This window comes from Impatiens glandulifera, chromosome 6, assembly GCF_907164915.1.
Source record: "Impatiens glandulifera chromosome 6, dImpGla2.1, whole genome shotgun sequence".
NCBI lineage: Eukaryota > Viridiplantae > Streptophyta > Magnoliopsida > Ericales > Balsaminaceae > Impatiens > Impatiens glandulifera.
In genome coordinates, this window is record NC_061867.1 from 933,502 (window position 1) to 950,651 (window position 17,150).

Here is a 17,150-nt window from a genome sequence, read left to right on the forward strand (position 1 = left end):
ACATAATTTAATGAAATTTTTTTATTAAAATATATAATATTACAGATGGGGGAGATAGGATGGGGACAACCATTTGGAAGAGCATCTATTTTGTCTTCCTTGTAAAGTGGACATGATTTGAATGAGTTTTACAACTATATGTTTTAATTTTTAATGGTGGATATTTATTTGTGTTAATTTTTTTTTAATTAAATATTAATGTTTTTTGGGTAGTTTCATTTTGTTGTTTCATTTGAAATTTAAGGATTTTGTGATGTATAAGTATCTTATGTTAATAATTTTCTTATATTTAATTAATTATAAGGTTGTTTGATAATTGAGTACTTTTTTTTAATGTTTCTTATGAGTTAAGAGATATTTGATTTTATTTAATTTTCAAAATGGTGTGAAACTTTTTATTAAAAAGAAAAATAAATTAAGATTTTCTTTAACCAAGTGGGCTACTTAAAATGACCCATTGGATTGGTTCATTTTAAAATACAAAAGTAGTGAAAAACATTATTATATAAGAAATTAAAATTTTCAATTACTGTAATCTTCATTATATTCCATCTTTGTCACTTAATTTAATGTCTTCAATATATTTTTAATAAAAATACCTAAAGAATATAAACATGTGGTAATTATGTCTTCGAGTTACTCTATATTATAATTACATATTAAAATTGGGATTAAAATCTGGAGGAGATGTGTTACCATTATCGTCATTGAAACGTTATTTAGTTACTAAAAATGATCAACCCGCCGATGGTAGATTTTTTAGATTAGGTAGTGTCGTAACAAAATAATAAGTATTTTTGATAATTCTATTAATTAAAAATCTTTTAACAGTACATTTTTCTTATTTTGTCAATTTCATCAATATATTCATAATGCAGCAGAACAATTCATAATTCAACCACGAGTAGGAAAGTGCAGCTCGCATTCATCACAAATAAAATACAAGGAATGCGACTCTCAAGAAAATGAAGAAGGGATCAATGAAGAAGATGGATGAACTCAACACCCTTGGCGTTGAAGGATGCGCGATTGTGGAGGAGGAAAATCAAGAGGTTTGTCCCAATGAGGCAAAGGCTGAGAGTGTGGTGGCCCGATTTAACATGATGTCAGATGTGAATCCGTCCAAAAGGATGGAAAATCAGGAGGTAATTTTTAATAAAATAATTTCTGATTTAGAGGAAAAACTGAATAAACAAATCAAAGCTAATAAAGAAAAAGAGAGTACTTTGTTGATGTATGGTTACCTTAATGGAGAAGTGAGTCCGGAAAGAAAATTGGGAGTGGATGAGCACAATGATCTTAATAGGGTGATTGATCAAAAGTTGGAAGAAATTGGTGAGAGGATGCGAGCGCTTTCGGCGGTTCAAGATTCAGTTAATCCTTCAAGGGTTAAGGGAGATGTAGCTGAATGATTGACGAGTCGTATGGGATTGAAGGATGATGAGCTTGTGATTCCGATCGAAGAGAATGATGATTAATCCAACAATGATTCAAAATAAGTTTGTTTACCTTTTTGTTTGCCAAAGTTTGCCATGTTTGGCGTTATTTTAGTTTGAACCATTTTATTTATAACTTTCTTGGGTGGTTTTGTTGGTTGTTTAACTTGTGTTACAGATATTTTAAATTGTTTTTTTCTTTTTAATAAGTTTGCTTAATAATTGTTTGTTGGTTGACTATCTTGTATTCAAGATCTTTTAAATTGCTAATGTTATAATCACCTTATTTGATTTGCAGGTACAAAGGTAAAATTTTAATTCCTTTAGTTTGTTATTGGTTTATTATTTTGTATAGAGTATTTGAATATGTTAAGAATAATTTTGGATATTGTTTGATTTGGATCACTTGTTTGGATGTATTTTTGAATTTAAATAGTGAAATTGTATTGGATATTTCAATGGTTTTTTTAATACAAATTTGTTGAAATTTGGGAGGATATATAAATTGTATGGTTGTTTCCTTTATATATATATATATATATATATATATATATATATATATATATATATATATATATATATATATATATATATGTAAATATTTGGTTAGTTTGAATTTTTTTGTAGTTATAGTCATTTCTGTTAATATTTCGTTTCACAGTTTTATGGTTTTGAAATAACTTTTCTTTTTAACTCATGATTTCAAAATATATAATGAACCTTTCTAAGTCTTATATATAACCTATTGGATATTTGTACCATAAAGTACTATCTTCTAAATAAACCATTGTTTTAAACCCGGTCAGTCGGTCGGACCGGCAAACCCAATGTACTGGTTGTCAAACCGGGCTAGGTTGATAAAGAATCGAAAATGCAATCAACTCAGTTAAACTCGGCCACCTGCTGGTTGGACCGGAAATTCGGAAGCCCGGGTTTACTCAGCGAAATCTATCCTATTTTATAAAAAAAAAATTACTTCTTTTTTTTCTCACTTATCACTCACTCAGTTCCCTTCTTCTCAATTTTTGGTTCCCATTGAGTTTAAATATTTCTAGTTCCATATGGGTAGATTACCTATTTCTAGTTCCATGTTGGTAAATTACCGATTTCTATTTCATTTTCTAAATTTTTGTTGTAGATGCAAATTTTGAGATTGTAAACTTGGATCAAATTAGATACCGGGGAAGAATATGAATATGATGGGAACAATATTAATGTCCCTATTGAAAGCAATGAAGTGACTAATGATTTTGGTGGGACTGATTTTGGTGAATGGTGTGAGCATTTTGCGAATAATTAGTAGTTGATATTTATTTTAATTGTGTTAATTCATGACTTAAGAGTTTGTGTTTATTTTAATTGTGCTGTCCCTAATAGAGGCAATGAAAAGATGTTATTTACGAAATAATATTTTAATTTTGATCTCTACTTTGAGTATTATTGTATAAACAATTCGATGAATTTTTATTATTTTTTATTATTTTATTATTATATGAAACTCATTGGTCGAACTAATTAACCCACCGATTAAACCAGTAACTTAGTGACTCAATCTCTTCACCGGTTGATGACCGGACCGGATTTCAATACTATACAATAAACTATGAAATATTTGTTTGACATTTTAATTTGATTATAATGTACTAAATAGACTCAAAATGCTTGATATGTTAAATTTATGGTATCTTAATTCCAACATCAAAATATAAATTATTTTTAATTATAGTTTTGTAATCTTTTACCCAAAGAAATTAAAAGAGATTGTGTGGTTTATACTATAAAAAAATAGCATTGCCTTTAAGATTGAATTCAAGTTTATGTCCTTAAACTTTTGACATTTAATGTGAAAAGGACTAGATACATTAATCTTTTTAATTCCCTTTATGCACAATTCCTTTTCATTTAATAAGAAATGGAAAAAATAAAAAGAATTATGAAGTTATGAACCACTTATTTATTTTTCTTACATAAAATTTTTGCTTTTATTTAAATGAATCAATGGGGACCTTCAAGCACTAACCATAAAAATATTATGTGAGCATAAAAGTGCATACACTACTACTAAGTTTGCCACTAATTTTCTCTCTATTGTGTGTATTATTGAATCTCTTATTTTATATGTATGATTTTTAATTTACTTTTTATCATGAAAATATATCATATCTAGATTCTATTTAAGGGGATTTAAATATAAATATATTTTAAATTATAAACCCTAATAATTATAATTTTTAGGAGCTATTCTAAGCAACTTATTTATGACAATAAAAATCATAACATTTATTTAGTAACAAAAGAATAGCTCACAGCTTATATATATTATTTGATTAACATACATTCAAAATATTATTCTCTTATTTTTGTAATCAATATATTATATTGTGACACATTATTCAGTGTTCCTCTTTTCTATTTTATGTTTTCCCCTTTTTATTGAATAACATTGTCACATTATTATTTTTAATTATGATTGATATAAAAAATTTACACCAAAATTTTAAGTGTTTGGTGCAAAAACAAAAACATACAAAAAATGGTTGAATATTAATTTACCCACTCCAATTTAATCCATGTAAAATATAAAATACAAAACATTCCAATACAAATTAATATAAATAAAAAATCACTTTTACTATGATAGAAGAAACAAGTAATGAATTAAATATATGATGTAAGTGTAGTTGTAATGGTTTATCACTCAATCTTGGTGTCCCACTGAACACCTTATTATGATCTTCATCTACCCAAAGAGGAAACACATGTATCGTTCCTCATGATTTAATCGTCATTTTGTTGGTGTGAATCTAGAAACTTCTTAATGTAAGCATCCGCTTTTTTGTTGATCAATGAATCAGCTACATAGTATCCTCTATCTTCATCGCTTGGCCACACCTTGTACGCATTGATATTATATCTGTCATCATTGCTCGACTCTATTTTTCGTGATTTCTTGAGCTTAAAGATATTAAAGAATGAGAGAGCCGATGAAAAATTCTTTTGCCGGTTGTTATTATTTTTGCCTCCCATAACTATTAGTTTTCTGATAATGAAAGATAAAAGATGAAAGGAGAGAATTGTTTGAAGTTAGTGTGATGAAAGAAAACTAAGGAGAATGATTGTATTTATAGTGAGATTAAGGGATTGCTTGGATGTTTTGGTGGAAGAGAATCAATAGGGTACAAAGTTTGATTTACTTTTTTTAGGTACACATTGTTAAATACATGCATGTTTACAAACGAAATAATAAATATTTATTATTCTTTAAAAGAAGCATATTTCCTCTATTTACTAAATTCATTGCAGGCCCTTAGTTTTTTTCTTTTCTCCTACTTTATTTCATTTGACTAATTTCTTAAATAATGAGCACAAGGTTTCTGGTGTCTCCTTTGATTAATCAAAGTGGTTATTCAATAAACTATTTTTTCTCAAAATTTTCAAATAAAAAATGTATAAGAAATGAGAAGATATGCTAAAGAAATAAAAAACTTCAAAGTAAAAGGAAAAAAAAGACTATAACAATTGAATGGAAACTTCCTTCAGAGAAGTGAAATAACATAGTTTTGATAGTTCAAAACCTAGAATTCTAAAAGAAGAAAAAAAAAGCAACCTCCATAATCAAATTAAATAGCCAAACAAAATTTTATCCAAACAAGAATCAATACACCTAACTTATACTCTCTATAAAAAAAATTGAAAATGATCTTAGTGAGTCCATTAATTTCTCTATGTTTTGCCTTTTCATTTATTGTTTCTATTATATTATTTTCTTGTTTTCTTTAAACCTCTACAAAATAATAAGTTCAAAATTTCTTTTAAATTACTTAGAAAGTTTATAAAATTTTAATTAGATAATCAATATCATGAGTACCATCCATTTTAATGCATGCAAGCTGTCTCTCTTTAGGGATTCTCTCTAGCTAATACACACCCAATTATGTTGTAGAGATCTAATTAACCATATCTTCCTTCTTGACCTTGTCCACTTTCTATATTGTACTCATCTAGAAACCACATAGAAGCTAACTAGTCCTTAATCTTGTTAATTAAGCCTCTAATTAAATATAATTCTTTTGATGTGTATTCATGCCTACTATAATTTAATCTCATTGCTAAATTACTTTATACTAATTGTATTAAGGCATCTTTAGGGTTTGGTAGTCTACTTGGGTTGGTTTAAGTCATTCTAACATAAATTTTAGTATAATTAATTGTTTAGAAGATCTTTTGTTAATTTGATAGGTAACTATTTATTAATTTAAGTTGTGGTGTTAAATTTTCTCATAAAAGGATAGAAAATGTTCACACATGATTATTTTTAATATATGTTGAATTTCATTTTAAGATAAATTGTATAAAATGCAATATTTACATAGAAAGTATTTACACAAAGCAAATGTGATATAAATCTGGGATAATATCACATTGACAAGATAAAATTATAACGAATAGATATTTCAATTAGCCCATTCCTTCCAGGCCCACTCCACGACTTCTTTCTCTCCCCATTTTTGAATTCCCGATATGCTAGCTGCCTCTATCGATCCCAATGCTCCATTTTTAGATATTCCTTTCATGATAAATGGATCTAGAGATCCAATAAGGAATATTTAATACACAATGATAAATGAATTCGTCTTCTAATTGATTTGATCTTAAAAACATAAACTTTAGCTTTTTATTTAGATACATAAATGCACCCTACTAAAAAAACAAGCATTGTAAAAATTGGGGTTTGAAATAAGCTCAAAAGTCAAAAGTTAAGGAAATTTTCATTCCAAACTAGACTCTTGTTACATTTAAATTTATTTTCTTCTTTAGACTTTATCATTCAGATCACTTTATCATTGAATGAATCATAGTTTTTAGATTGATTTCAATCATTTACGGCTTAAATACCTTTTAAAAGTTGGCATGAAAAAACATATTGTATAAGTTATTCTTCTCGAGAATAATGTTATTCTTGTTTAGAACTCTAATATAATCAATTCAAAAAGAAAAAAAATATTCTTGTGTTTTCTAATTAAACTTGTGCCGTTTTAGTTATTGGAGAGACAATTTCAATCTTTTATAAAATAAATTAATTGTGCTCATCTAAGTTTTATTTTCAATTGATATGGAAATAGAAAATGATTAAGAGGAATATGAACCTAACTATTTAATTAATTGAATGAATGGAGGGACCTTCAAGAAAGCACTTATAACCCTAAAAGATTATATGAGCATCAATTGTAAGCATACACATTACTATGTTTGGCAAATAATTGCTCTCAATTGAATTTATTGTACAAATTTAAGGCATGGGAATTTAAATATATTCTCACGGGAAAATGTCTTATTGAGATTTTATTTAAAATATTTATATAAAAACGTATATTTTATTCTTATGATGCGTCTAAATTTAATTCTCAAATTAATTTGTGTCCTTCAAATATTTGATAGGTTTGTAAGGATATTTTCTGAGAATTGTTATATATATTAGTATACAATTGTTTTTAATTATAATTAGGTATTTTAATGAACTAAATTTTAAAAACAATGTTTTATCATTTATATATATATATATATATATATATATTATCTTAGAAAAATAAATAAACACCAAATTGTGAAAATACTTAATAGAATATAATAGAAAATACTTTAGCAAGAAAAATATAATATTTTTTTAAACATTTTTGTAACTTAAAAAATAAATATATTATAATAAATAAATAATGTACAGACAAAATAGAATGAATGGTTATTATGAAAAATCTCTTTAATTTAATTATATAAAAGATGAAAAGTTATGAAAATATCTCAATTACCGTTTTCTTTTATAAACTCATATCAAATTGAATCAAAAAAATATTTTTAAATGAGTCCAATATCTATAATAAATATACATAAAATTAAAAAGATAAAAAAGAAAGAACTTTATTAGATTCAAAAGTAAAAAGTTTAAATGGAACAATTTAAACATGTCAATCTCCAATTAAATATTTTCTTAAGATTTTAGTTGATTATTTGGTTTGAGGATAGCCTTTGGTTAGGAGGCACATTACGTGATGATGACACGTTGTGACACAAATGAAATGGTCGAAGATACATCTTATTTTAAAATATATATTTATGAGTATATTACAAATAAAAAATGATTATAATATTTTAAATAATAGATTTTAATTTAAAATATATTAACATTAAATTTCTTAGAAAGTATAACTTAAATATATTAAATAATTATATTAAAAAATAAGAAAAAAGAAAACAACAAATTAATAAAAAAAAAACAAAAATAAACATTTTTTATGACACCGAACATTAACGGAATAATAGTCACATACAATTAGCTCAGGTTATGTCAAGGCACGAGAAAAGTCCCGAAGAAGATAAGAGGATGTCCAACAATAAAAGGTTAAGCAGAAATAATATATAAAAAATTGAAAATGAAAAGAAGAAAGGAGTTTGGTAAAGATGGATCAAAACCTCAATAATAAAAGGCTGAAAATGAATAATCTCTATGATATTCAATATTTTCATTTATGAGAATATTTTCAGCTTTGCTATTTTTAGATTGATATTATGGTTAGGAAGTATATTTGAAGTGGTGTTTTGTGCAAAACAAAAACTATGATATCTCTGTGTTTTTGTCTGAGAAAGATGTGATGGAACCCGCAAAAGAAGAGATTTGGTCACATATGGAGGTTATTATACACCTCAATTATATGAGGTCTTTATATCCTAAACTTATGGAATCTGAATTGTTGGTGAATACACAAGCTGTCTGATGAGGAATTTGCGACTTATGAATTATAATATGATGTTGATGATAAGATATGTGTGAATTTCTCAACACATATAAATTACATGTTTTTGAGTTTGAGACTATTGTGTGATGAGAAGCACGAGAGATTTCGTCGTTGCAGTACACTTTAAATCTGAGCTCCCTCCATCGAGGAGTTATCAACATTGTTAGTTGAAAAAACTAAATGATTTATGTCAGGTGTATATGTAAGACTAAAGGTGTTTCTCAAAGTCGAAGAAAGGTTATTCTTATTAGTTTTTATAATGATTGGAAAAATTATTACATGGAATATTTATGGGATCAATATGGTGTAAAAAGAGGTTGCATTAAGTCTCTCGTGGGAACTATTGATTGCAGCATATATTATTTTAGCGAGACAAAGATTCGACATGGACCAATTCTAGTTAGTGAGTCCATCTTTTAGAAGGTTCTTTCATGGAGTTGCTCAAACCATCGTCTGATCTTGTTGAAACTTGGAACGAAGATTTGATGGCAAGAAAAAATTTGTGTCTTCATATTCGAGAATAAGTGGCTTATTAGGAATGATTTCATATCGCGTGTTCAATCTTGTTTGGTGATCTAAATGCCGACAGGTTTCCCATCAACTAAGCTCTTTGGGAACATAAGAAATATTCGTAAACTTCTTAAAAGTTGGTTTGTGGGAAACTGTGCTATATTTTGTGCCAAGATTAAGACCTTATGTAATGAGATTAAAGTCATTAACGATGGGGTTAAGGAAACTCGGAATCTCACTACGGAGGAGGTTGGTTCTTATATTCACACGGTTAGTGATTTGTTTGCACTATGTAAGGACGAGGAAATCGGGACTCGCCAACGTAGTAGAGAAATTTCTCTTGAAGTATGGGATAAGAATACTAAGGTTTTTAATTTCATGGAATCTCTAAAGCACGAGCTAGGAACAATGTAATTATTTCAATCTCGGTTCAAGGTGTTAGTTCATGAAAGTGAGCAGACCATCTCTACGAGTATTGTTGAGTTCTATAAAAGTTTATCTCATGATTTGTATAAGGACATACCTAAATTGGATGGCATCACTTTCAACTCTATTAACTTGGCGCAACAAGAGATTTTGGAAGCTCAATTTACGGTGGAGGAAGTCGATGAGGCTATTAAGGAGTGTGGTAACGATAAAGCTCTGGGGTCCGTTGGTTCTACTTTGACTTTATTTAAAATTGCATGGACTTTTCTAAAAAAATATATAATGGAAGCTATTGACCACTTCTATCGTCTCTCATCATTTGATAGAAGTTGGAACTCTACTTTGATTTATTTCATTCGCAGGGCTCTAGGAACTATTGATGTAAAGAATTTCAAACATATCAGTTTGGTTTCTTCATTTTATAAGACTTTGTCGAAATGTTTGACTAATAGACTTCGTGTGGTGCTAAGAACGATCATCTTTAAGAATTAGATGACGTTCATTATCGTAATTTTCTGCTTTATGCCCGATAAGATTCTTAATCTTAGCATAGACTTGTATACTTTTTAAATATTTTTTTTAAGTAATAGCTTTACTGACTGTAAAGGGTACTACTTCATTTTCTCCGGGGCTGTCCGTTGCCGATTCCTACTCAGCCTTGGTCCCATATCGCGATGGATTGAATCGAGGGCCTTCCCATGTCCACACTCCTTTATTATAGGGAGACCTTTTAAAGTTGTCACATCTTCATAATCGATTTATTTTTGCTAGTATTTTTTCTAAAGATACTCTGCTCTCATAGAATATTGCTTCTACGTCGCGCAAACGAGTCTCGGCCGCAACAGCAGGAAACTATGACCAATAGAGTCAGACACTTAGTTACATCCGCACGAAAAAGTAATGTGGATCATTTCCAAGATCTAATTCCAGTTTTTTTCTTATGTAGTGGAAAGGCCTTACAATCTTCAGTTTTACGCTTAAGAGAAGAAATGTTCTTGGTAAATGCAGGACTTGGGACCCCATCATTATAAACGTCAAATCTTTGATGCAATATTAATTGTCAATGAGTGTATTGACTCGGCTAATTCGGGAGGTGATAAATGTGCTTTCGTTATGCTAAATATTGAAAAAAATTATGATCACGTCAATTGAGAATTTCTATTTAATGTCCTGAGTAGAATAAGAATGAGTGAAAAATTAATTAGTTGGATAAGCTATTTGCATCTCGACGACCAAGTTCTTTTGTTATTGTGAAGGAGAGTTCTCATAGTTTTTTTTAGAGCTTTTCTTGTTGTTATTATTTTTTCCTCCCATAACTAATAATATAGTATTAGTCTTTTGAATGATGAAAGATGAAAGGAGATAATTATTTAAAGTTAATAGGATGAAAGAAAATTAAAGAGAATGATTGTATTTATAGTGAGATTATGGATTGCGGATGTTTTGGTGGAGGAGAATATAGGGTAATTAAGTTTGATTTCCTTTTTTTTAGGTGCGCATTGTTAAAACACATGCATGCATGTTTACTAATTAAATAATTATAAATATTGCTGATTCTTTAAACGAATTTCTCCATTTTATTGACTAATTACTTAAATTATGATCCAGAAGTTTGTAGTGTCTCCTTTGATTAATCAAAGTGGTTAAGTCAAGAAATTAATTTTTTTTTCTCAAATTTATTCAAGGAAAAAATGTATATATGATTATTAATATTTGTTTTGATTGATGATCATGGATTTATTTTTATTTTTGAATTAAATAGGTGGAGTTGGATATGTCTTGAGTTGACCTTCCTTGGATACATTCCTGTGTCTGATCATCCATCTTTTAGTACTAAAGTCCAGTCATTTTGTAGATTCAAACTCATAACTTTATACATCTGATGAGTTATTATGAAGAGTCTCTGTATTCTTTCTTATATTCAAAAGTAAGAAACTATTTTTTTTTCATTTTTCATAGGGTTTAATATAAAATAGGACATAATTTAATGTAATTTTTTATTAAAAATATATAATATTACAGATGGGGGAGATAGGATGGGGACAACCATTTGGAAGAGCATCTATTTTGTCTTCCTTGTAAAGTGGACATGATTTGAAGGAGTTTTACAATTGTGTTTTAATTTTTAATGGTGGATATTTGTTTGTGTTAATTTGTTTTTAATTAAATATTAATGTTTGTGGGGGTTGTTTCATTTTGTTGTTTCATTTGAAATTTAAGAATTTTGTGATGTATAAGTATCTTATGTTAATAATTTTCTTATATTTAATTAATTATAAGCTTTTTTGATAATTGAGTACTTTTTTTTCTTTTAATGGTGCTTATGAGTTAAGAGATATTTTGTTTTATTTAATTTTCAAAATGATATGAAACTTTTTATTAAAAAGAAAAATAAATTAAGATTTTCTTTAACCAAGTGGGCTACTTAAAATGACCCATTGGACTGGTTCATTTTAAAATACAAAAGTAGTGAAAAACATTATTATATAAGAAATTAAAATTTTCAATTACTGTAATCTTCATTATATTCCATCTTTGTCACTTAATTTAATTTCTTCAATATATTTTTAATAAAAATACCTAAAGAATATAAACATGTGGTAATTATGTCTTCGAGTTACTCTATATTATAATTACATATTAAAATTGGGATTAAAATCTGGAGGGATGTGTTACCATTATCGTCATTGAAACGTTATTTAGTTACTAAAAATGATCAACCCGCCGATGGTAGATTTTTTAGATTAGGTAGTGTCGTACAAAAATAATAAGTATTTTTGATAATTCTATTAATTAAAAATCTTTTAACAGTACATTTTTCTTATTTTGTCAATTTCATCAATATATTCAGAATGCAGCAGAACAATTCATAATTCAACCACAAGTAAGAAAGTGCAGCTCGCATTCATCACAAATAAAATACAAGGAAGGCGACTCTCAAGAAAAGGAAGAAGGGATCAATGAAGAAGATGGATGAACTCAACAACCTTGGCGTTGAAGGATGCACGATTGTGGAGGAGGAAAATCAAGAGGTTTGTCCCAATGAGGCAAAGACTGAGAGTGTGGTGGCCCGATTTAACATGATGTCAGATGTGAATCCGTCCAAAAGGATGGAAAATCAGGAGGTAATTTTTAATAAAATAATTTCTGATTTAGAGGAAAAACTGAATAAACAAATCAAAGATAATAAAGAAAAAGAGAGTACTTTATTGATGTATGGTTACCTTAATGGAGAAGTGAGTCCTGAAAGAAAATTGGGAGTGGATGAGTACAATGATCTTAATAGGGTGATTGATCAAAAGTTGGAAGAAATTGGTGAGAGGATGCGAGCACTTTCGGCGGTTAAAGATTCAGTTAATCCTTCAAGGGTTAAGGGAGATGTAGCTGAATGATCGACGAGTCGTATGGGATTGAAGGATGGTGAGCTTGTGATTCCGATCGAAGAGAATGATGATTAATCCAACAATGATTCAAAATAAGTTTGTTTACCTTTTTGTTTGCCAAATTTTTTCCATGTTTGGCGTAATTTTAGTTTGAACCATTTTATTTATAACTTTATTGGGTGGTTTTTTGGTTGTTTAACTTGTGTTACAGATATTTTAAATTGTTTTTTTCTTTTTAATAAGTTTGCTTAATAATTGTTTGTTGGTTGACTATCTTGTATTCAAGATCTTTTAAATTGCTAATGTTATAATCACCTTATTTGATTTGCAGGTACAAAGGTAAAATTTTAATTCCTTTAGTTTGTTATTGGTTTATTATTTTGTATAGAGTATTTGAATATGTTAAGAATAATTTTGGATATTGTTTGATTTGGATCACTTGTCTGGATGTATTTTTTTAATTTAAATAGTGAAATTGTATTAGATATTTCAAAGGTTTTTTTAATACAAATATGTTGAAATTTGGGAGCATATATAAATTGTATGGATTGTTTCCTTTATATATATATATATATATATATATATATATATATATATATATATATATATTTTGTTAGTTTGAAATTTTTGTAGTTATAGTCATTTTCTGTTAATATTTCGTTTCATAGTTTTATGGTTTTGAAATAACTTTTCTTTTTAACTCATGATTTCAAAATATATAATCAACCTTTCTAAGACTTATATATAACCTATTGGATATTTGTACCATAAAGTACTATCTTCTAAATAAACCATTGTTTTAAACCCGGCCCGGCGGTTGGACCGCAAACCCAGTGTATTGGTCGTCAAATCAGGCTGTGTTGATGAAAAAATCGAAAATACAATCTACCCAGTTAAACTCGGTTTGCCCGCTTGTTGGACCGGAAATCCGACAGCCCGAGTAAACTCAGCGGGATCTGTCCTATTTTTAAAAAAAAAATCACTTTTTTTTCTCACTTATCACTCACTAAGTTCGCCTCTTCTCTTTTTTTGGTTCCCATTGAGTGTACATATTTTTAGTTTCATGTGGGTAGATTACTTATTTCTAGTTCCATGTTTGTAAATTACCAAATTCTATTTCATTTTCTAAATTTTTTTTTGTAGATGCAAATTTTGAGATTTTAAACTTGAATCAAGTAGATATATCGGGGAAGAATATGAAGGGAACAATATTGATGTCCCTATTGAAAATGCAGTGACTAATGATGTTTGTGATGATTTTGGTGGACTGATTTTGGTGAATATTGTGAGCGTTTTGCGAATAATTAGTAGTTGATATTTATTTTAATTGTGTTAATCCATGACTTAAGAGTTTGTGTTTATTTTAATTGTGTTGTCCCTAATATAGACAAAGAAACTATTGTAATTGCGAAACAATATTTTGAACTTTGATTTGTACTTTGACTATTTTTGTATAAACAATTTGATGAATTTTTATTATTTTATTATTATATGAAACTCATTGGTCGAACCAGTTAACCCACCGACTAAACCAATAACTTAGTGACTTAGTCTCTTCATCGGGTTGACGACTAGACCGGATTTCAATACTATACAATAAACTATGAAATATTTGTTGGAACATTTTAATTTAATTTGTTGGACTATATACTTGTGAATACATTTTTGCTTGATTTGGAATTGAAGATGTTAAATTGATGGTAACTTATTTTCAACTTCAAAATAGAAATTATTTTTAAGCATAGTTTTGTAATCTCTTACCCAAAGAAATTAAAAGAGATTGTGTGGTTTATACTATAAAAAATAGCATTGCCCTTAGATTGAATTCAAAATTTATGTCCTTAAACTTTTGACATTTAATGTGAAAAGGACTAGATACATTAATCTTTTTTAATTCCCTTTATGAACAACTACTTTTCATTTAATATGAAATGAGAAAAAAATAAAAAATAAAATTATGAAGTTATGAACCACTTATTTATTTTTCTTACAAAAACTTTTTGCTTTTATTTAAATGAATCAATGGGGACCTTCAAGCACTAACCATATACAAATATTATATGAGCATACACCACTACTAAGTTTGCCACTAATTTGATGGATTTCCCGAACCTCCGTGAGAGGTCCTGATTCGAGCCCATTGTCGGGTAGTCACATTATTATTATTTTTTTAATTTTCTCATTATTGTGTGTATTATTAAATCTCTCATATATGTATAATTTTTAATTTATTTTGTCATGAAAATATATCATATCTAGATTCTATTAATTTAAAGGGATTTAAATTATAAACCTTAATAATTTTAATTTTTAGGAGCTATTCTAAGCAGCTTAGAATGATTTTGAAGTCGTAACATTCTGAATAAAAGCTAAAAACGTAAATGAATTATCTGTTTACAATGCTTTTAATTCTAGTTAGTTTAAAAAACGGTAAATTCCAGTTCCTGCAGATATTCCAGTTCTGCTCCGTGCTTGGAATTCCTCTCCACGTTCCCGCGAGGGCGCTGCAATCCGATACAATATCTTTCCATAACTCGTCAATGCTCCTGCGGGTTCTGTCATATACCCTTGCATTCCGTTCTTGCCAAATGTTATACACCACTGCTCCAAAGCCGCACTTGAACACGCTTGTTGCAAATCTATTTCCCTTGGCTTTGAGTAGTGCCGCTTCTTTGATTTCATTCCATTCGCTCGGGAAACTGATCAGCTCCAGGCTTTTATAGAATCTGTCCCAAAGCTCCGAAGCAATACAACAGCTCCCGAATAGGTGATCTATGGTTTCTTCATTTCCTATGCATAGAAGACAGCTCGCGTCCGGGATGCTCATATACTTACTGATACGATCACGTGTGTTGAGTCTTTCCCAGAAGGCGAGCCATAGGATGAACTGGTGTCGAGGGATAATCTTCGTTGACCATACAAGAGGAGCCCATTCTACTTTCTGCGCTTTTTCCCGGATTACCTCCCATATTTTCTTCAATACCAGCTTCCCATTGTCCTCAGCTTTCCATTCATGAATATCCGGTCTGTCGTGTAGTTGTATGTTACTTATATGATCAAGTATCCTCTTTCCTTCTGGAATTCTTCTCAAGAGCAAGTTCCAATTCCCGTATTTGATGTCTCTGATTTTCGCTTTTGCGCAGTCCCTTCTGATACGAGTATTTTGAAACTGCTCCTTGTCGATGATGGGCTGGTTTTCAAACCAAGGGTCGTGCCAGAATAGAGTGCCTTTCCCGTCCCCTAGTCGGATGTCATAAAGATCTGCAATATCGCTTCTTAGTTTAAGAATCTTTTTTAGAGACCAGCTCATACCTTCGTGAATTTTGCAGGTCCAGATGCTGGTTTCGTGTTTCATAAATCTCGTATGCACCCATTTGATCCATAGTGACTCCTGATTGCGCTCCAAAGCCCACAGATGCTTGAAGGTTAGAGCCTTGTTCCACTCGATACAGTTCTTTAAGTCGATGCCTCCCTCGTCCTTCGGTTTGCAGAGAGCGGTCCATTTGACTTTCTTTCCTACTCTTCCACTATTTCCCCAGATAAAGTTTCTCATCAGTGTGTCGAGTTCCTTCATTACCTTCTTCGGAATGACCATTTGCTGCGCCCAATAGCCAACTATGCCAATAACCACGGTTTTGATAAGTTCGATCCTCCCTGCATAAGAAAGTTTTTTCGCTGCCCAGCCAGATATCGTGTTTTTTACCTTTTCAATCAGCGGCTTGCAGTGTGAGATCTCGATCTGTTTTGCAGTTAACGGAATTCCTAAGTACCTTATGGGAAATCTGCCTTCCTTGATGCCCATGATGTTGAAGATGTCCTGTTTTGCTTCGTCCTTCACGCCTCCATAAAATGCCACACTTTTGCTTTCATTAATAGTTAAACCTGTTACCTCAGAAAAGAACGTTAGTGCAGCCCTAATAGTTTTAATGGAATCAACGTCCGCGTGCGCTAGAATGAACAAATCGTCAGCAAAGCATAAATGTGTTACCTCCTCTACCTCACAGAATGGGTGAAAGATGTATGGACGATTCTTTCGGAACATCGCGAAGATGCTCTTAAAGATCGCCATGATAGCTACGAAAAGGTAAGAAGAGAGGGGGTCCCCTTGCCTTACCCCGTTTTCACCTTTGAAATAGCCTCTGTGGACTCCATTGACGCTAACAACAAAGCAGGATGATGAAACGCATTGCATAATCCAATCGATAAAAATCATAGGAAAAGTAGAAACAACCAGAAAGTCTCGAATGACTTCCCATCTAACAGAGTCAAAAGCTTTCTTGATATCTATTTTGAAAGCCACTCTCGGGGATATTTTCTTTTTCCCGTAGCCTTTTAATAGGCTCTGCATGAGAAGAATATTATGAGAGATTGTCCTACCGGGGATGAATGCAGATTGATTAAGATTTATTATTTTTCCTATAACATTTTTAAAACGTTTAGAAATGATTTTGGAAATTATTTTATAAATCACATTGCAGCAGGAAATTGGTCTGAAATCTTGTACTTTCTCAGGTACCGCAGTTTTGGGGATCAAGGTTAGGACCGCTGTATTCCATTGCTTTAACATCTTCCTGTTTTTGAAAAACTCCAGAACCCCATCAGTA

At 29.8% G+C, this 17,150-nt stretch overlaps 2 protein-coding genes across 2 annotated transcripts; both read left to right on the plus strand.

The window, feature by feature from the left end:
* The first annotated feature begins 965 nt into the window (after window positions 1-965).
* On the plus strand, window positions 966-1,412 carry LOC124941556. The gene has a single exon (XM_047481896.1). It carries the CDS (start codon window positions 966-968, stop codon window positions 1,410-1,412), a length of 447 nt encoding a protein of 148 aa, XP_047337852.1.
* A 10,711-nt stretch (window positions 1,413-12,123) lies between these two features.
* LOC124941558 lies at window positions 12,124-12,555 on the plus strand. Its single transcript, XM_047481898.1, has one exon. It carries the CDS (start codon window positions 12,124-12,126, stop codon window positions 12,553-12,555), a length of 432 nt encoding a protein of 143 aa, XP_047337854.1.
* Window positions 12,556-17,150: the final 4,595 nt, after the last annotated feature.

Bases quoted from the DNA above. Each gene is read 5' to 3' on its own strand.
- LOC124941556 (XM_047481896.1), top strand. From the start codon at position 966: ATGAAGAAGGGATCAATGAAGAAGATGGATGAACTCAACACCCTTGGC.
- LOC124941558 (XM_047481898.1), top strand. From the start codon at position 12,124: ATGAAGAAGATGGATGAACTCAACAACCTTGGCGTTGAAGGATGCACG.